The sequence below is a fragment of the Lepidothrix coronata genome, unplaced genomic scaffold, assembly GCF_001604755.1.
Source record: "Lepidothrix coronata isolate B3197 unplaced genomic scaffold, Lepidothrix_coronata-1.0 Scaffold107, whole genome shotgun sequence".
In the NCBI taxonomy this organism is placed as follows: Eukaryota; Metazoa; Chordata; class Aves; order Passeriformes; family Pipridae; genus Lepidothrix; species Lepidothrix coronata.
Window position 1 is genome coordinate 781,275 of NW_016690287.1, and position 21,910 is coordinate 803,184.

General features: G+C 41.3%; 1 protein-coding gene across 2 annotated transcripts in view; it reads right to left on the bottom strand.

Moving 5' to 3' along the window:
- Positions 1-21,603, bottom strand: part of AEBP2 (AE binding protein 2) — a 46,759-nt gene extending 25,156 nt beyond the window's left edge. Inside the window, exons 1-2 of one of the 2 annotated variants that reach the window (XM_017823988.1) lie at positions 20,927-21,026; positions 2,751-2,958 (exon numbers count right to left, since the gene is read on the bottom strand). In XM_017823988.1, the coding sequence (XP_017679477.1) occupies positions 2,751-2,958; positions 20,927-20,973 (255 nt within the window). In that variant the 5' untranslated portion in view covers positions 20,974-21,026. Of the gene's footprint in view, positions 1-2,750; positions 2,959-20,926 lie in introns of both variants that reach the window. The other variant, XM_017823987.1, reaches the window with a different exon arrangement.
- Between the last annotated feature and the right edge of the window lie 307 nt (positions 21,604-21,910).

The following is a 21,910-nucleotide window of genomic DNA, read 5'->3' on the forward strand; positions in this document are numbered from 1 at the left end:
TAAACAACTAATAATTTCATTCTTTAAACATGAAAAGGTAAAAACTCTTAATTGCAATACAGTTCTTTATATACCAGAGTTGAGTTTTGTATTATGGAATAACAGATACCTCTAGTTAGGACCTTATATTCAATTCCTGATGAACAAAGTTACCATTTTTCATAGGATTCAAAATGTATGGGTGTTTTGTGATTCCAATGTACAGACCAGTCACATGCACAATAGTGCATTAACAGGAGCAGAACTTACTCATGCTGCTTTTCTCTCTCCTCTCATTGTGTTTATCTATAACTGAGGGAATAAAAATGCTCAGTGAACTTGCCTTTCATTAGAATTTCCTCAACAGGTCTGTGTGTGAAGGGAGGTAAAGCCCTAATTTGTCACAGCAAAATACAGTCCCCAGAAACAGCACTGTCCACAATACACGTTTTCAGAACTGCAGGAAACTAATTGGATTTGAGTTTCTTGTTCTCGTTTGGAGAATAAAAACCTTCAATCTTCAAAAGATTGTATTTTCAAAACAAAAGAGCAGCCACAGGAGTGCTACGTACTTGCTGTATAATAGATAGATGGCCCAGCTTTACTAATACAAAGCTGGAAAACCCTGAATGTCTGTATGATTGAGCCAGACCTACTGACACAAGGCCCAGCCCCCTAAAGCTTTGATGGCTGCCACTCCTCAGTTCTGAGATTCCCCCAGAATTGCAATTTCCAAGATCCCTGCCTCTGTAACAGCTCCAGAACTGTCCCAATATTTCCATCAGCAACTGCAGGGCACTTGGCAAAGGTGTGAAGTTACAGACTGTGGAAATGCAATCCCTCCAAAATACAAGGACTTGGTTTTACAACCACCCATCAGAAGTTCAGACAAGGCTTACTGGAAACTCCTGTCAAAAGGCTGAATCCAGCCTTTTTTTTTTGGGGGGGGGGAATCCTTTGGAAGTAAAACTATTCTGTCAAAAAGTTTTCATGGATGAACCTAAGTTGGACTGGAGCCATTATCTCAGTATTAGCTCAAAAATATACACTTTACCATTCAAGGATGTTTATCACATTCCTTTCTGTTCTAAAATTCCTAATCCCCCCCTTTCCTTTAAATTTAGAGTCACTGTAGCTAAGTAATATCTAAAATCCAGTCAAAGCCACAAGAATACCATTTCTAACACACTTTAACACCTCACCGGCAGGTGGCAGACAAATCCCTGAAAACAAACCACCAGGATCCATCCCTCTTCCACAGCACTCAGTTGGAACTTTTCAAAAAATAAACCATCTCCAGTAGGAGGATTAAAAAGTGTGAACTGAATGCAACAGTTATTAGACACTTCCAGCTTCCAACAGCCTCCTCTTTCAAAAAGACAAATACTGGCTAACCTTTCTGTACAGAATTACCCACAAACCTTGTTACGTGGAATGTGACCAGAAACACAATACACCCTAAAAAATCCCTCAAAAAAATCAAACCAAAACCTGCAAAATCTTCTAGTCCCTTTTCAAGAAATGTAAAGGGGTCATGGATGGGAAAACAAAGGCTCCCAGAGATGCAGTTACATGAAAGCCCACAGGATACCAATATATCTCATCCATTTAATGGTTTCATCCAAAATTCACGTAAGACTTCTATAAACCTACAAACAGAACTCAGACATCATCTCATGAGTGGCTTAAAAAGCCAATTCTGCTTAGAGCTTGGACTGAAAAAAGCCATCAAATACGAAGCTGAAAAGTTCAAACGTATCAAAAAACATCAGCTAAATACAACCAGAGTCCTGGCTGTCAGTGACACTTTTACATGCAAATTATTTAAAGTAATGCAAATTAGCATTTTATTTAAAGTTTCTTATTCACTCAAGATAAAGTGGTGTAACAACCTAATGTTTTCCTTCTGAAGAAGTGACAGGACAAAAAGTCAAAAGACAATGACTATTCTAGTTTAAGAACTAATATTGTCTCCCTCAAAAATTGAAGAGCTGCCACATATGGCACTTAAAGCAGGCAGATCACTTGTGTTTGATGTAAAGGTAGTTTACATGATATATTCCAGGCATCAAAGGTAATTTGGGAGGTTGGGGAGGGGCAGGTAGTTAAGCACACAGTTGAAATTAAATTACTCTACTGGAAGATGTTTTGAAACATTAAAATTGAGACCAATTATCATTTGACCAGGGATTAGAGTGAAACTTAGATGTTTATATATGCACCTCAATTTAAAAAAAAAACAACTAGATGTAATTATACTGAAGGTAAACTTGCCATCAATATTATGAACAGGGCTGTTTTGGTAAGGCTTTGCACTCTTGAGTCAGTCTTATGTCTTCCCTATTATACATTCTGGATGTGTTTTACCTCTAGTGAGACTCCATTTGTAACAGTAATTAAGATGTGACTTCACCTGAGTTCACAGGCAGCAACACGTACACTAATAGTTTTAAGAAAGTATAAGCACTTAAAGACACACCAGCAGCCTCAGGATGCTGAGAAGTTAACACACTATCAAAAACCTGATAGTCTCAAATAATTTATTCAAAAGAACTTACTATATCCTTAAAGTTAGGCATTCAGCTAAAAACATGAATAACAAATCAAGCGAACTGTGCAAAGGAGAACAGCTGAATGCCAAATACAAGACTGAACAAGGCCCAGCCTTAGTTGCCACTAGTCAGAAAGTGCTATATTGAAACACAAAATTTGCCGCCGTCATTCAAGAGCAAAACATTGGGAAATCAGAAAGAGGGAAAAGAAACACCAACCCCTCCTCGCTGCCCATCCACGTGTATGGAGCGAATGTGATCCGCCAGGTCCGGGCTGGAGCTGAAGCAGGCGTGGCAGTGATCCCAACAACAGTTGTAGGCAATGCTTTTGGCAGAGGAGGCAGGAACTCCTTGGCCGTTCATCATGACCGGGGTGGAACGCCCGCTGGAAATTGTGCTGTCCACGTCCATGATCGTGCTGCTTATACTGCAGGACAGAACAAGAGCAAAACCGAACCCAAGTTGGTATTTGTTGCACGTTAACAGAACAAATAAAAACTGTAGCTCTTTTGTTTCGGATGTATTTAGACAGGTTGAAAAAAAAAACTTAAACAAACTTACTATTTATGTACAGTTAGGAAACAGCTACTATCATTTGACAGTGTAACTTCTGTACACTGGGAACAAAAGGGAGGAATGGAAACTTCTCCCCTTCACTGACTTGTCAGAAAATTAGCTCTTAGGTGATTAACAAAGTAATTTTTAAGCCATATTCGTTATATTTATTTCCCAGGAGAGAAGAAAAGGAAAAAGACCAGCACCCCCCACCAGCACTAGACGCTTAAAAAGAATACAAAACTCAAGTTTTACAGGTTTAAGGTACTCCCACATTGTCCCAGCATAGTGTCTTTCACATGCATTGCCTAAACTAATGCTTTTTGTTTCGAGGTTTTTTAAACTTTCCAGAGAAGTCAGAGGCAGCAGAGGGAATCCGTGGCCAGCAGGGGTCATTTTCATCAGCCCTCCAGCTCTCTACCTCGGCAGATACAGAGAAAACATCAAGGGATCAGAACAAGGTTGCAGAGAGCGTGCTCTTTCCACATATATAAGAAAAAAAAGCACGGAGACAAAATGTTCTTCCTCATTAAATAGCTACTGATACACCTTTTTTTTTTTATCTTGGTAACCTGCTCACTGCCTTTTAGGACCTTTATGTTTTGTCTTCCACAAAGCCACAGCATTACAGAGCAGCTCATCTTTGGCAGGACCTCAAAAGACCAGGTGGTCAAATCTCCTTAAACAGCAGCAAGTGAGATCAGATCGCTTGTGGTCTTGTCCAGTGGAGTTGTTAATGGGTGTTTTCAAAGGCTGGAATTTCTGCTACCTTTCTGAACAATTTTCTCGATGTCTGACTAACCTTGCTGTGCGGGAGGGAGAAAATTTCCCAGCATCTCATCAGAATTTCCAGTGTTGTAACTTCTGTCTGTGGCCTCTCATCCTTGGCAGCTGCAGGGTTGAGATGACTCTGCCTCCTCCACTGTTAAACCTCCCCACCAGACCACTGAACACAGCAACAACCCTGCCCTCCTTTATCCTAAAACTAAAGAAACCCACTCTCTCAGCCTCTCCATGTATTGCATCTGCTTCAGCATCCAAACCACCTTGGAGACTCTCCAGTATGTGAGTAACTGGGATGAGTCCCAGTAATCCACAGTCTTAATGGTGCCAAGTAGAGTTAAGAATCACTTCTCCTGACCATATACATACACTTTTGCTAATACAGCCCATTATGCAGCAGTAATTTTTGCATAAATATCTTTAAATATTCTTCTGAGCAAAGTGCAAGGAAAAAAAAAATCTAATTACGTTACTTTTAAAAAAAAAAGAAAATAGCCATTTCCTATTCAGATCTACATAATATTTATGATTTTCTATCATTTATCACATCCCTTTTCTTCCCTAACTCTTGTAGATAATTTCTATGTTAAATCATTCTGCTTTTAAGGTGTAGGTGCCGTTCCATATTTTTGACCATCACTGTTTACATATCCAGTATTGTTTTATCACACATTCTGAGATGGATGAAAGAAAAACTACACCTTTATTAAAAATCAGAAGATATAATTGGCACGTTTGTTCTTTTGCTCTAGGAGTCTCTACTAGTGACTTCTCAAATTATCTGTTATCTTTTTTAGTCACTACTGTGCTAGCAGCTTTTTTCTGTGATATATTTTGAAATTATCACAGATATTTGCCTTTTTTAGATTTCCCCTTCTCACCTACCATGTGGATTCCACTGCATTTTTCAATTAAAAAAAAAAAATCTTGCTTTAGTGAAAACTTGCAGATTCTCTTTAGCAATGTTCCCAGTTAAGCTTTAGTTTTAACTACCCTGAGTAATTTGGTTTCATAAGCAAACTCTGATAAGAGATACCAGCAAGGTACCATTTATGAAAATGCCAAACACCACATCCCAAACACAGACCCCTTAAAAATCTTCTTCCAATCCATTAGTCTCCACCTATTATTAAAACTGACCAATTATTCTTAGGCCTTTGTTTTCCAAGTTAAAAAGAAAACTTTAGAGACCTTTTCAACAGGCTTTTTGCTTTAACAAAGGCATATCAAATACATACTTCCTAAATGCTACATGAACACCACCTGCCTTTTTCTTCCCCCCACCCTCCCAATTTCAAAAAACACCTAAAAATTTAGAAGGCACCACGAAAGAAGTGGGTAGAAACTTCTACCCATGAAAGTCATATGGGCTACTTGCTGTACACATGTGCCCATTATTCTTATTTTCTTCCTTTTTCTACACCCTGAACACACACAGCTCTCCATGATTCCTCCCCCCAGGTAGGTGACTCCCCACCCAGTAGTCTTGATTCCTTTTGTGACACACAATCTCCCAATCTGTGATTAGCAAGTAAAGAAATGGCAGCCAACCAGAGATACAGTTTTGGGTGTTTTTTATATTACTGCCTTTCCCAAATACCTTACTTTATATTCAATGGAAGCTTAAAAAAACAATTCAACTAGCCCTGAGCTGAATCTACCAGCCTCAAGAGCATCAACAGCCACTAACTACAGCTACTGGCCACAGCATTTTAGGAACCCTGCAGGAAATTGTCAGAAGCTTTAAATACAAAACGTGTTGCAAGCAATCCCAATTTTTCCACCATGCCAGGCTCACAATAACTATGGGACTGACACCTCCTCAGCTGATGCCTAGGCCAAAAATTATCCCCAAAAATAAAATCTGTAAAACTGCACCGCGAAAGCAAAGTTTACCTACAGGATGACAGACAAACTGAATAATTAGTTATTAAATAGTTAATTGTCACACACAGGCACGCACCTCTACCCTCAGTTTAAGCTATCCCAATACAGTTCTCTCAAAATCAGCACTTGGAAGTAGGTTTGGGCACACACAAAACAGCACCCAGCCACTTCTGTCACAGACAGTGATGTTACACGGCTCAGTGGTCCCCACAGGAAGCTGCTTAGCCAAGGATGGCAAAGTACTGCAGCAGCACTCCTGCAACAGCTGCCCCAGACCAGTTCAGGTGGGTGAGTGACCCTGCCTTTCTCACGGCTCAAGGTACCCAAGGACAGCTTCATAAACACTCTTATCAGCAGGAGTTCAAACTTCCAAGCTGTTTATAGTCAGTACGAGTTTCCACATCCACGGACAGCATCAGTACCTTTCCCACACCCTCCCCAGACTTCTGACTGAGAGGATGAACAGTGCTGGTGACCACAAGGACAGACTGCAAGGGGGGTTCAGCACAGCCCTGGTTTTACAGTCTGGTTTTAAGCAGGGAAGCAGTAAGAGCATGTAAGGCTGAACAGTTCCAGGAAAAAATTTGGGGCCGGGGGGGGAGAAGGTGTGTGTGGTTTGTGTGTGGTTTCTCCAGTTCACAGGCATGAAATCTGCTTAATTCCTCTGAGATGAAAAAACCTCAAATTGATAAACCTGTGTGAGAGTTTATTTCACACTGCAAATACAATGCAACATATCTTGACACAAAATCACAGCTCTCTAATTTTACAGCCTAAGAAATGTAAATATTAGATTTTGGGGTTTCTTTTTTATATTTTGTCCTACCTGTAAAAAATTCCTCTTGTTTTTGGATAAAAAGATGTAAAAGTCAACTAATAATACTGACCCAGAAAAAGCTATCCTGATAAGTAGGGTTATTAATGACATGAGAAACCAATAACACTTAGAAAGCTGATTTATTTCTAGTAGTTTAAATGTTTGCTAGGTTTGGTTCTAATAGCCTAAGTGTTTGCTGAGGGCTAACAGATTAGAGCTGCATACACGGCATCAAAATTTTGTACCAGAGGAACTGGAATTAAAAAAAGGTTGGTTGTAACACTTAAACCAAGTAGTAGCACACGGAATTTCTTGGAAATTGAGGATGAAGTGCTGGACTATGATTCTATAACCTATTCAAGATTCTGTCTAAAAAGGGGGGGAAATAGAACTCAAATCCAGTTGAGTAGAAACAGTTCAGTATTTTATTTAAGACAAAATGCCCTCCTTTCTTCTAGTTTGAAAACCTCTGTGTAGTGCATCAAAAAGCACAGATGAATATTGCAGTAACAGGATCTACTAGAGCAACAGCTAAACTGCTTATGAAACAAAATAGCCAGGAGTCACACCAAAACAGACCACTGTTTTCAGAGGGTTCTCTAGACAGACCCTGCCCAAATGCAAGAAACTCACTGCCCTGGCACATTCCTTCTCTAGAAACAACCCATTAAATAAAAATATAAAATACATTTTTTGTTTCCTCCTCTGTGCTTCCAGAACCAGCATATTTCAGGTGATCAGGCACCTCACAGTGCTGAGAACCTAGAATTAATTTCTGTCTCTCACTCGGCGAGTTCTGTCCCCCTGAAGAGGCAAAGGCTGCAAAGACAATCTGTGAAACTCGAGTACCTTGCCCAGCTCAAGCGTGTGCAGTTTTCTCTCGTCTCTCATACAGTGAGAAAATACCAGGAAGCTTTTCAGAGAAAAGTTTGCAGTATATATAGCATCAAAGACACTGCCTTGGGAGGTCTCTTGACCTGCCATTTCGAGATGAAGCAGAAAGATAAGTTTTACAGTCAGAGCTGCGGCTGCTGCTGAGCGTCTGAAGACTGAAGTGCAACACTGTGTGTGTCAGAGCTGCCGAGTCACCCACTTCTTTGTTTCTCCTCATTCCAGAAAGGGTGTGAGGGTAGGACACATGGGGTGTGCACATACTCCACCATATTAACTAGTCCACTTGAGACTTTTCCTCACTGAAAGCATCGACTCAGCCCAAGAAGGGTTGGACAGAAACAGCGTCTGTATCTTTCTATCTATGAATGGGGCTTTTCAGTCCAATCTTGGGATGATACAACACATGGAAAAATTCCTTTAAAAAGGGAAGGTAGTAATGGAAATTATGTCCTCCTGCTTTCTCATCTGAAATCCACTAAGCCTACAAGTGGGAAAGTAATAATGTGCATCAAAGAGGAGAAAACAAAACACAGTAAGACAAACACAGACATCCTGGCAAACTACTGGCAAATGAAACAAAGACAAAAAAACCCCCCGAACGCTGGTAATAAAACAAAGAAATAAAACAAACTGAAACAGATTTTTATCTAAGTAAGTTAAAGCGAGTTTTTCTGCCTTTTTCTAAGCCCTTCTCTGGCAGCCAGGAGATCTGTTTAAATCCTGACGGCCGCTATCAAAGCAGAATGACACGAGCAGAACTTAAGCGCTTGTGGCATTCCCCTATTGCCAGTGACAGACAGGTCTGGGTTTGCTCCCAAGCTGTAAGCAGGCTCCAGCTCCATTGTAATGGATCTATAGACCATAGCCTGATGAAGAACATTAGACATTTGAGTTTCAGAGAGTTCAGCTCAGGGGTCATCCCAAACAATAGAGCATCAAAAACAGTCACTGCTGGAGAGAGCCTGCACACACAATAGCAGTTTTTAAGAAGCACCATTCAAAAGACTGACTAATTACTAAAATTTAAAACTGTTACAGCAAGCACAACATAGTCTTCGAGCTTATGTTGTCCCTATTTTCATCCTAATGTGAGCACCTGAATCAACTTGAAGTAAAAATCACAGCTCTGGAGGCAAGAACTGACTGCCTTTCTGAAACACCTTCCTAAACCCACACCTCATTTTACCAAGTCTGCAAACACCGGCAGTGTCTGCCAAACGCAGCAAGGTAGGACTGAAAACACAGAATCTTCTCAGAAGGGTCAGACTTTTTTCCCCTCCTTCTACAAATTTTCCCTCTACCACGAGATCAACAGCTTTGAAACGTCACTGACATTTAAAGTGTGCTCACTAAGCAAAAACATGCAAGCTTTAAATAGAGGAATCACCACCTCAGAGGCACTCTTTCAGGTCTTATTTTTACCTGTACTTATTTTACCTGTGGCTAGAAATAACACATCTTCATTATCAAGCTGATTAAGATTTTTTTTAGCACCACCTTCATATTGAAAGACTAGTACCTACACAAGCTACATGTGCATGTGAAGCAAATGTGTCTAGCCAGTTAAATTTAGTTCGAACTCTATTTAAAAAACAATCCTGAAACAAAAAATAACAGCCAGTCATTTTCACTTTATAGAAAACAGAAGTTTTTCAAGCACTTTAAATTCTGGATTATTTTTTTCGTTTCAGAATCTGAACAAAACTAAGCCACTGTTGGAATTGCATAAATATGGATATTTTCTACAAGGAATAAAAGAAAATCGAAATTATTCCAAATTTTAAATGCACAAATTTTAAACTACATAATTTTTGTGTACAGTCAAATATGAATGAAAATATAACGAGCCTGTGACCTAATGCATTAAATAAAATGGTATTTTGCACATCATTCCTGACACACACTTGGCTCTCCGAGGAGATCATTTTCCTCACTGCTGCAAGTAATCCCTTCTATTGAATTTAATGAATGGAATCACCAAAATTTTTTCTTTTCCTTTTTTTTGTTATCTTTCAGAACAACAGACAGTAAGAGTCTAGAAGGAATATCAACAAAAAAAACCCAAAAGAACAGCAACATGATTTCATTTTTATTTTCCATGAATTCCCATTAGCAACTGTCCAGTTGAAGCAATAGTAGAGCCAGGCACCGAACACATGCACAAAAGCCCAATCAATTTGCTATTATACTTTTAATGTCTGCTAAACATACTCCCTGTAGACCTTAACTGAAGTAACCTTCCCTCAGGCAAAATTCAGCCCTAACAGATGGGCCTTATACCGTGCCCTTGAGGGTCAACAAGCACCACTTCAGTCTGATCAACAGGAGCTCATTTCAGGGTTACAGCACCTCCACCGAGAGCGCCGAGCTCCCAGTCCCCAGGTGTTCAGCTCAGGAGGTAACCAAAGGACCCGGCTGAATTCAGCCAACACCAAGGGAAATGATGGTGACACATCCTATAAGGAATAACCTCATCTTACAAAGCATCGAATTAAAAACGAGCAGAAATTTCAGGGAACGCGCCTTGCAGGGTGGCTAAAACCAAGCACCAACCCCGCTGCACAACACACCACTCCGAGCCTGAAGAACCCTTTCTTCTGAAATACACAACGATAATCCAGTCAGAAAACATCAAATCGGCAGATTGCCCCCGAATCCAAACACTACAAACCTCACTGGAAGTAAGTAAACATCTTGGGGATTGAAAACAGACAAATAAACAAGCAAACCAAACAAAAATAAATACCCTGCTAGTTTCTTTCCCTTTTAGTGGTCAGTGACCACATGGAGCTTCAGCTACAGTGATTCAATACACCAGGGAAACTTAGGAAAGAAAACTGAACCGTAACACTCACATAAAACAACCTCAGAATAGCAGGAACACTACAAATGGCAGTCACATCTTACAGCAACTTCAAGGGTTTAAGCCTAGAAATCAACAGAAAAGCTTTTTCCACCTGGAAAACTAAATCACAACTAGGTACTAATCCCAAAAGAAAACAAACAGCACCAAATGCAATCATTCAAATACCAAGTCAGAACAGAAGCGCTGAAAGAAAATAATAGTAATAATAATAATGATGATGATGACATGGCTTGTGACATCCCCCAGCACTTCATTATTTCATTTCACTAAGAAAATTCTGGAGTGAAAACAAAAACTTCACAAGTTTCCCATTACTCTACTCCTTTCCAAAACAAGGAGTAGAACAGTGTGGTGTACAGCTCTGGCCAACGGACAAGTTCCACAAAAACAACAGCCCACTTGTGGTTTTACAGCTTTTTGATGCCACCAAATTAAAAAATTTACAATCACTACTTCTAATGCAATCAATGGTCAAGCAAAGATAAAGCTTGAAAATGATCAAATTATCAGCCCTGAGCTCCCATCGTTGACAGGAAGCTCCTCCACCTGTCCTAGGGATTTGATTTCTCTCTCTTATACTATCTCCATCACTTCTAAACACTTCTGGAGCTACAGATACAACAGATTAGTAACAGAAACTGCTCTATTGGCTCATAAATGAAAGCAGAATGAATTCCTATGTTTTTTGGACTAAGGTTTAACTTCTGCTGTCCTTCAATGAGTATTGAGCAAACTTTAATGCCAATCTCTTCATGAAGTTACTCTCAGAACCTGCACTGGGGTACCAGGATGCAATGAAATGCAGCGCTCAAGTACACCGGTGTCCAAGCAGATTTAAATTAATATTTGCTTCATGCTCTCCAAATGATCATGCCAATTTAAAAGTGAGATTAAAATAGATCCTAAGAAAAAGAGAGTTAATAAAACATGAGCAACCACCATGAGTCAACAACAGAACAGAAAAGTTTGACATTTGCCCGATCTTATTTTGTTCCTCTGCCCATATTTGGTAAATCTGGTATTTTATCATGCATCTAGACTGGTAACAGATAAACTCCTGCTACTAAATTTCAATGATTCATCAATTTAATTCCCCAAACCAAACATTTATGTTTCACAAGCAAAATAGTTTGTCTTATTTTAATGGATGTAGTTTTGACTGCGGTATGGAAATGCCATAATGCTTTAAAGCTCTTACTGTTTCTTTTCATCTAACTAGCAACCAACCCAGAGAGAATCTTCAAAGCAGACAGAAAGTAACTTCAACAACCTGTATTTCTAAGACTTCTTTTTTTTATGATTTTGCTGAAAAAAACATTTGCCTTTAATTTAAATAGAAAGCATCCAAAATAATGACTGATAACGATCAGTTTCTGAATTCAGGAAAACCTACAACCAGTAAGAGAAAAAACAGTGTATACAGGTCAACCACCATCAAAACGAACCCAGAACAAAAACAGATTGCAGAACACTAAATGGCTGCCAAACAGAAAGATAATTCACATGGCAACAAGAAATTAGAATACCTGGATCAAAAGAATAAGCCAGAACTACGTGAAGTGAAAGTCCACCACTGTGTTTTGAAGGCAGTACCTTCTGTTCACATCTGCTCTTGCACATCACACCCACAAAGACCCCAAAAGCAGACAGACCACACAACTGACTGTGGCTCTTCAGAGGAAAGGGAGGCAAAATAGGACAGGCAAAAACTGACTATGTCAGACAATTCATTTAGTGAACACGAGGGAGAATCAACCTCGGAAGTAAGAGACAGAATACTAAAATGTCCAGAGGGATAGAAAAGGAAAACAGCCATGTTTGGTGGTCTAACATTTTCCAGAAGCACCTTTAAGCTTTTGATACCTCTAGGTAAGTAAAAGCTACATTAAAGCAACTTTCTACATCAAGAAAAAAGACCATGATTTCCAGGACTGCGTGACTGAAGAAAGCACCCACTCACTTGGAAGCAGTTGTGCTTCTGAATCACTTATGCTTTTTTTTTTTTTTTTAAATCAAACCTATCAAATCTATGCTTTACACATATTAAGTTGTTCATTTTGAGAAGTTTCTGTTAGAATAAGGCTTAAAAAGTATTTATAAATCCATCTTAAAACCAAAACTGCAAAATTCTATTGAATATACATATTGTTATATGACTACTAAGAAATCAGCCCAGTGGAAAATAAAGCAGCCAAGGGACAGAACTTCATACAGCGTGACAAGTGGTAACATTACAAACTTGTTTTGAAATTCTTTTTGAAGCAGCAACTTATTTTAGAGTAAAGCTATGTCTAGATAAAGTATAAATACCTAGAAAAGGGAACAACACTGCACTCAGACTGATAATATTAAACCAAGGAAGGTAGGAAGGCTCTTTGAGATAGAGAAATCGAAGGAACTTAAAATAACAAACATGCACAGGAAACAAAACAAGACTGAGAAAGTGTGTTATGATTCACCACCTCTAGAGCTTTTTCCACTCTTCTGGATCACTTACTTTGATTATTTAGATTGCTAGCCCTAGAATATTTGGGCTCATCACACTTACATAACACAAACTCAGGTTACCACAGAATATGTGGCACGCAGAGGAACAGGCAACGCAATAAAAAAACTTGGAATGCCAAAATATTCATGGAGAAGTGAGAAAATAGAGCAGGTTAAACATATGTGCCTTGTGATATGACAGCACCAAGACTACATGTGAAAAAGGATTACACAAATCAAGAAACTGTAAGCAATTCTGCCTTAAAGATACAAATAAAACTGACTCTCATTTCTGGGAACCACATTACCTTCAACTTCATCATCTCCCTGAAAAGTCAGGGAACAGCAACAAGTGGTTCATAACTGCAAATGATAAAAGACTACGTTTACTAGCACAGCTGAAGAAAAGCAGAGAAGAAACACATTCACCCAAAGAGCCACCAGAAATAGTTTGGTTTTTTAACAGTGCTTCCTTCCCATCCCAAGAACTCCAATCAGTCTGAAGTAGCCTAATCAGCACTGGAAGGTAACAGCCTCCAGGTGTGGGGGAAATTTCCTTGACACTGCTGTAACTATTACCCTTCCCATTCTCCCAACCTCAGGATACCTTCCCTTACCCCCAGCACACACAACACAGAAAACTAGCAGAAGATAAAATAACCACAGAGAGGTGTAAAACACACAGAGGAGACCTAAAAAACCCCTCCACTGTTAGTCATCATCACGTTAGGCTCAACTTAATACAGAATAAAACTACTAGGGCAGCAGCTAGGAAAATACTAGGAAAACAGCTAGGATAGCATTGTATAAAGTAGCAGCTTTGCCTATTTATACCCCAGTGAATAGTTGCTACTTCAAGTATTAACCAGGCATCAAAAGCAGAGAAGCCCACAAAGTAAAACTCCACTAATTGGCTCAATTCATAATAGAGAGGTCATAAATTAAGGTCTGATTCCTGCTCTGCTGGACACTGAATTACCTTCCATTTCTATCAGTTGTCTAATCTATAACTTAGTATGCAAGTTAGCCTAGGAAAGTCTACTTAAAGACAGGCCAAAAGTAGTTTTACTTCAAAGGAAAACAAAAATTTACATTTCTCTCTTTGCTCTGCATATATTGAAAATATTTTCTTTGCACCCCTAAGATTTTTTTTCGTTTGGAATCTAAGTTGTTATTACAGCACACAATAAACTATAACGACCAAAATAAGGGGTTTACAGCAATTTTACAGGGGAACTAGTAATTTGTATAAGATGCTGCATGGAACAACATTACTGAAGATTCTTTATGTTATTATTTAGGCATATTTAATAAATTATAATACCATGATACATGCCAATAATCTTGGTTTTTTGCAAGTCTCTCAATGCAAACAACTTAGTTGCATTTTTCTTCCTCTGACCCCACACAAGCTATTTGAATTACACCACTCCCCTACAGTGCAGCAGGATGACAACAGGACTTTCTAGATTATAACAAACCTTTTGCTTTTCTGTCACTATCAAATATCTTGGCATACACCTTAAGTAAGCCTCTATTAAAGAAAGTATCCATTAAGCATTAGCAACTGAAGTTCAGCAGAATTTATTTAAGAACTTAAATTCCAGTATAGAGAAGAAAATTAGGTATGGGAAAAGAAATCCCAGTTCTTTTTTCTTTTGCGTGTTACCATCGTTAAGGGAAAAAAGTACATCAGTAATGCAAGTGAGAGGCTTCATATTTTTTCCCCAATTATTTTTTGGTTTTTTAATGCTGAAAAACCACAACGTGAGAATTGTAGTCACTATGTTAGCATATCACAAAACCAGTGATAAATAGCAAAAATAACATGGAATATTTGTATTTCATTTTCTAATGCAAATTTATTTGAACACGTTCATATTCTAAGTGAACTCTGTATACAATACATATCAAGCTATAAAAAGTAACCAGTTACACAGATAGATAACCAAAGAAACCTCTACCTCAAAGAAAAAAAAAAAACTTACAAAACTACCACTTTTGTGTTTCTGCAAGTTATGCCACTGTATTTTTTTAACAGCAGCTGGAAGAGTGGATAAAACTCACTGTTCATACAAAGAAGTTCCTTACCCTCTTCTGTTCCCTTCTCCTGCACAACTGGAGATTACATTCCCACCTGTTTCAAGGATTCCCTGCAATTACTTGGCTCCTTTACAGGAGGGACCAATTTTTCACTTCCTTTGGGTCAAGTTCTTGTTTTCTCCTCAGGCTATCAGACATATCTCATTCCCTATCACAGCAAAAGTTTTCTGTGTGTACCTCACGTCATCCCCTTGCCAGAAACCTCTATTCCCATCTCAACAGCTCCATCTGCTCCCTTCTAATCCATGTACTCACTTTCCCACCCAAACAGCAGACAGCTCTACAACTCCCTCAGTGCAATGGGTCCTACTTCCATACTTCTTCCATGCTCACTCTCCATGCTGCTCATTCCCCTGCTGTTACTCTCCAAAGGGGCAGGGGTTTCCAAAAAATACATAAATATCTTAAAGGTACTGGAAAGCTGTGCAAAGAGTGGTATGGTAGAACATTTCCACTGCATCATCCAAGAGATTTAGTTTTATCTGTGACCAGCTCCACAAATGCATGATGTCACATCTCTGCCAAAAAGCTGCTTGGGCTGCACGTAACACCCTGTTTAACTCCTCTGAAAAGTAAAAAAGGGAAAAAGAAAAAATACCCAGACAGGTTTTTTCCACTACAGCCTAGGAAATTCCCTGAAAAAGCCCACCAATCAAACCTTGTATTTAGAAGTTACCAGCCTTGGTGATGTCACAAACTTACACAAAATGCACACAGACCTGAGTGGATGTACAAACCCAACATAAAAGCAAAACCATTTCTCTCTTCCACTGAATAGGAAAATATTTTTCTCCAATTCTATGAAGTATATTTACATCTTACTACAATAACTATAACAGCTCATTATACCAAGCTCTTTCATCTAGTTCACAAAAAGACCTCATGTTAACCACTCAATTATACCAACCAACAGCTTTAGCAATAAAGATACTCGCCATACAAAATATCTGGGCTGTTTTGTCTTCCCATCAAAAGCTATTTTCTCCAGTGCCAGAAAGGCCTGAACATAACCATTACAGAAACAAGGGGTTTATTTTGCAATTTGAAAGCTAACAACTACAGCAATACGTGCAGTTAGAAATGCTGAAAAAATCATTTTTCAGCAGAATTTTGGAAACTCGGGTGAACTTCTATATGGCTCACTCTGACATGGCAATATGTCATGTTTTTTTTACACACAGTCTGAAAAAAAAAAAAAAATCTAACGACTTAACCACCTTGCCACAAGTGCTAATGAATGATTCTTCACTTCCTGGATAGGAACAAGTGAGGCTGTGCAGCACAGAGAGGCCTGAAGCACTTTTTAATCTGGTCACATGGATACATGAAGCACACCTATTAGCACCACATGCCTTCCTGATTATATTACGAATTTACCATTCTGCCTTCATATAAACATCACTCATGCAACTCACATGCCACTGCTGAGTCAGTCTCGAAAATTCTTCACTTTTTAGACTTCAAAAGCTAGATAAAGACTATAATTAAAACTTGAAAAAACTAGCATTTTAAAATCAGCATACATCTTAAAGGTTGAGAAGGCCTCCATTTTAAACCAGATTAAAAAGATTCAGGTTAGATCCTGCATTTTTTACGTCTAGATTTCTTATTTTTCAAGTTGTTAGTTACACACAGCCCCATTTCACTCAGTAAAGTTAACAAACTTGACAATCTGAAGCATAAAAAGGTTTATTACTGAAAAACCTTTCTGAAATGTCTGGTTTCAAAACTATCCTTCTATTAAATAGGAACAGAATAATAACATTTCTAGAAGTATTCTGCAAGTCTAATGTGGTTAAGATAACTCAAATTTTCCTTGAGTATTACTGAGTATTCCTTGAGTCAGTCCCCCACATTAAGTGGTTCTGTTGGTGAATAACAAATATGAAAAAAGCCCCCCCCAAAAAAAAAACCAAACAAGAAAAGAAAAGAAAGCCTTACAAGTTACATGAAAATTGCCCACTCTGTGACAAAGATGGACATTAATTAGTGCTGTATCTGAGGGAAAGATCACTACATAAGATCTAAAGACAACCTGTTACACTTGGCCTACCAGCAAGTCAATCAGCACTCAGGTATCAGTCAGGAAAACAGCCGACACCTGCAGCTAAAACGTTCTTTTCCAGTGCTCCTTGCCCAGTCAGTAAGAGGAGGGAGCAAAGGATAAATTGCTAAGGAGAGTAAAGATGATGCAAGAACAGAAAACCAGGGATAACTTCCAGGTGAGAGTACAAAGACATAAGACAAACGTACAAGGGTGAAGAAAAACCCTTCATAAAGCTTTACTACTTATATTTCTGATCAACAACTTCTTAAAATTGCAAGATCTACCACTGGTCTCTAAATCAAACAAAATCTGATTATATTAATTCAGATTTAAATATACTTCCATAATAAACCTTCCAGGAAACAAGAATTCAATTATTTCAGTAATCTAACACTAAAGTGTTTGTAAGAAAATATCCCAGTTCAGCAATAACACATCAGTGAGCTGCAGATGCATCTTCACTGCATTCACCTCAGCTGATTTATACCCAAATCCTGCATCTGCTTAGGTCCAGCTTCGGTACCTGTGGCCCAATGCAAAACTCAAGTACTCTGTTTATAAGTTAACTGATCCATTATTTCTTCTTTTAAAACTCCTATCAAATGTTTCTCAGCATTCCAGTAAGACTAGCAGCTCCAAAGGACCCTGGAGGGACACATCCATCCTTTTCAGCACATGTCTCAAATTAGGCAAAGGCACAAGTAAATGACCAGCATTCACATGCTGATAATAGTCTTTGTTCTAACTGTAAATCCAGAGGATAACTAGACTTGAATGCAGACTATTATTACTCAGCCAGCTTGCTCAGAAAGTCCTACACAAACTTCTGCACGGTAGTGGGAACTTAGCACAATTCCCAGGGAAAAAAAACCGGAATGGCTACAGCTCAACGAGGTACCTACCAGTCCTGGAGCTACTGCACTGAACTCTCTCGCTGAGCTGAAAATCCCACCTGGTTATTTATCCCAGGTATTGCTCTGGGGTTTGCTTTTTTGTTTCTGGGGTTTTTTTGACAGGGAAGATAAGCATGTTTTTAAAAAGTACAAAGTCTGCGTGCATGGAAACGGAATGTTAAAATTCACTCTAAATTTCAGGGTGTTGTCGTTCACCATTATATTTGTTTTTCATGTTCTTATAAATACTTACAAATTTCCTACAGTAATGCCTCAAATTATTTATTCTATTAGCAGATACTCTTAAAATACATTAAAATGTTAATAATAGAAGTTGCTGAACAGAAGTTAGATTTTGATCATATGCAAGATTTTCCCCTTCAGCTGTTTTATTTGTATTTTCTACTTGATACCGCTAAGCCAAAAATCAGAGATAACACACTGTGGAGAACGACAAAGATCATACATAGGGAAATGGGAATTTGATCACTCATGGAATTCAGGCCCTCTTACCACACCCACTTATTCATTCAAATTTTCTAAAGAGGAAACGAGAAAAAAAATCCCAAGCCCAGGGGCATGATCTCAGTGCTACCAAACCTGCCTATAACAGGAGAGTCTTTACCAAGTACACCCCTCCAGCAGCTTCCTCCTGCTAAACCCACAGACTGCAAAGTCAAGCCTGTCAGTTCCATCTCCTTCCTTTTCTCTCTCTTCCCTCCTCCAGGTAATCTTACTGTACAACACTCTGAGATTCATGACGCCAAGTTCCTCGGGACTTCAGAGACAGAGGTAGTCAGCAAAGGCAATGAAGTACTGGACAATAAATGGTTTCATATAAAACATCACTTAACAGATAAAATATCATTCTCTTAATAGTTACAGAACTTCCATTTTAATGCAGAGGTGACCAAACCAATGAATGATGAATTGTTTCAGGATTTCAATATCTATTATCATAAACTTGTACCCCCAGCTTTGAGACTAAACTGTTCCCAGATCTTCTCTGATATTTCACCATCCCAACTCACTCTTAAGCTCTTCAGCACATCCCTTACCTTTTACAACACTCTGTCTGATCATCTGAAAGGCACAGGATTATGCTGTGGCTGCCTTCCAAGCAGCAGCAATCATTTGGATTACTATGTCAAGCAAGAGACTTGCTGGACTACATGTGACAAAAATAATAAAGCATTCTAACACACTGCAGCAAAGAGTGCACAGCAAAGGAAATTTTCCATTCCCGGGAATAACAAATGGCACTCTTGGTAGCATTGCTCTTTTCCTAACCAACTTAACAAGCAGGCTTTGAAATTACAGCACAAAAATGCCCTCTCGGCACCCCAAGTTCAAGACAAAACTTTGCAAAGATTAAAAACAAGGCACAGTCCTCATTTAAACCACTAAACACGAGTCCCACTCCTGCAACTGAGTCCCCGTCGATGGTGCAGGGAAGGAGGAACGAAGGGCACACACGTGGATTTAACGGTGTGACTACAGCAAGAGAACCACGAGAACAATGACAGAGAAAGAAAGTAGCACAGCAGCTCTGAGTGCACAAGGCACAGTGACACTACTTCCAGAAAACCCCTGTGAGTTATTTCCGTTATTTCCTCAACCCACAAACTGACACACGCTTGGATAAGATCAGGGTGAGAGCCAGACTTTAATTCCACGAAAAATGAGAAACTACTATCTTAAAATACTGTCTTAAAATGCCTTTATGTACCTGTTGTTTTTCCAGAAGTCTACTCCCATACTCAAGTTCACATAAAATCTCAGCTTCTGAACAACAAACAAACCCCAACATCCACACCCCTTGTCCATCTTGCACAAGTTTGGAAGAAAGAAAATGTGACTTCAACGAGTCTCAAAAGTCAGATGGAAACCAAAGAACTGAATTTTTTTCTGTCTTCTTCAGACTTTTAGGTCAATTACACGATTTTGGGGAACTGACTCACACGGGGTTTTGTTTGGGTGGTTTTAAGCCTCGAGGTCAGATCTAGTCATGCCCCACTTCTGAAATATGGGTATTTGTGTAGTTACACAGATTTTGATCTGACATATATTCAAAGTACGTTTCTGGACCAAACCACATAATTCTTCACACTTAACAACGAAATTATCTTAAGAAAGTACTAACAAAACTGTAATTGTTACTTAAATGTAACTCTAGCAGGGAAGTCTGATACTTTTTTTGCTAAACACACGGAAGAATTGTAGAAGTTTCTTAAACTATTTGAAAGGACTAATTAGTAAAGGGACGTACAGCACTGTAAGGTTGTTATTATGTCTATTTTCCATCCTATTTTCAGCTTTTCAATTAAACTGTTGCATACAACATCCAAGAAAGCTATTACACAAGCCATGTTCTTTGAAATGCTTGACTTAGGAGGCTGAAACAGACCTGAAAGGTGGAATATCCAACCATGTGTGAGAATTTGGTGGTGTCTTTCCACAGGAACCCAAGCTAAAAATCTGGGTAATATGAGAAGTGCAGCTTTAACACAAAAAACCCTCAAGAACTAATCTTTACATTTACTATTTCCGAACTCGCCCAAAGATGACTTTGAGCCTCCAAAGCCTCGCTTGGTGCTGTGCGTGACTATTACTTGTGCACACGTAACACAGAAGGGCTGGTCTCCTTTTGATTTTAGCAAACTAGATTTTTTTTTTCCCCCTTATGCTTTAAGATGTGACCATCGGCTTTCTGCCTCTAGAGCAGAGCCCCTGTTGCGGGCACAGGTAGAACCGCATCCACAGAACGCATTTCCCATCCCGAAGCCTCTGTACACCCCACATACGCCAGGACACAGCCCTGAGGAACCCCGAAAGCACCGTCTGAAAAAGACCCGCAGGGAAGAGGCGGCGGGAGGAGGCAGCGCCCGGCGGGGCCGCCCGGGGCTCTCGGGGCCGGGGGAGCGCCCCCTCCTCCCCGGGCAGGGCCGGGCTGTGCCGGGGGGGGGGCCGGGGAGCAGGGGCGGGGGCCCGGCACAACTTGGCCGGAGAAACCTGTGGCTGCCGCGACACCCCCGCGGGAGGGGAAGGGCGCCGGGCACTGACCTGTCCTCCGAGTCCATGCGGCTGAGGGGCTCCCCGTCCGAGGACATCTCCAGGCTGCCCCGCCGCCCGCCCGACGTGGCGCTGCCGCAGCTGCTGCCGCCGCCCGTGCCGGGGCCGGTGCCGTACCCCTCGTCGCCGCCGCTGGACACGCTGCTGGAGGAGCTGGAGCCGCCGCCGCCGCGGCCCGGCCCGTCCCCCTGGCTGCCCCGGGGGCCCTTGGGCTCCTCCTTGGCGTCGGCCTCGCTGCCGCCGCCGGGGCTCGGCGAGCGGGTCTCGTCGCTGCAGCAGCCGCTGCTCGTGCTGCTGCTGCTGCTGCCCACCAGGCTGCTCTCCTCCTCCTCGCCGCCCTCCTCCTCCTCCTCCTCCTCCTCCTCTTCCTCCTCCTCCTCCTCGTCCTCGTCCTCCCCGTCCCCGGCCTGGCTGGCGCTCTCCGGGCTGGGCTCCGACATGCTCTCCGCCTCGCCGTTCAGCAGCAGCAGCGGCTCCGGCTCCGCCGCGGCCGACGACGAGGGCGGCGGCGAGGACGAGGACCCAGCCGCGCCGGCGGCGGCGGCCGCAGCCACCTCCACCGGCACCTCCACGGCCGTCTCCGCCTCCTCCTCCCCGGCGCCGGGCGCCGCCTGCCCGGGAAGGCGCCGCGGCGGCTCCGCCATGTCGCTGCAGCGAGCGGCCGCCATGGCGCCTGCGAGTCGCTCCGCGCGCGGCGGGGGCGTGCGCGCGCGAGAGCCCCGTGTGCGCGCCCGCGCGCGGCCCCCGGTGCGCGCTCCCGCGCCCTCCCTCGCGCACCCGCAACGCCCGGGGAGGGGCGGGGCGGGGCAGGGAGGGGGCGGGGCCCGGCTCGTGCCGCCGCTGCCGCACGCGCTACGGAGCGCGCCCGGGGACAAACAACGCGCGGAGGGCGGAGCGGCGGCCGCCGCCCCCGGCACGGGGAAGGGGGGGGGCAGAGTGGCGGAGGGAACACACGGGGCTGGAATCCTCAGGGAT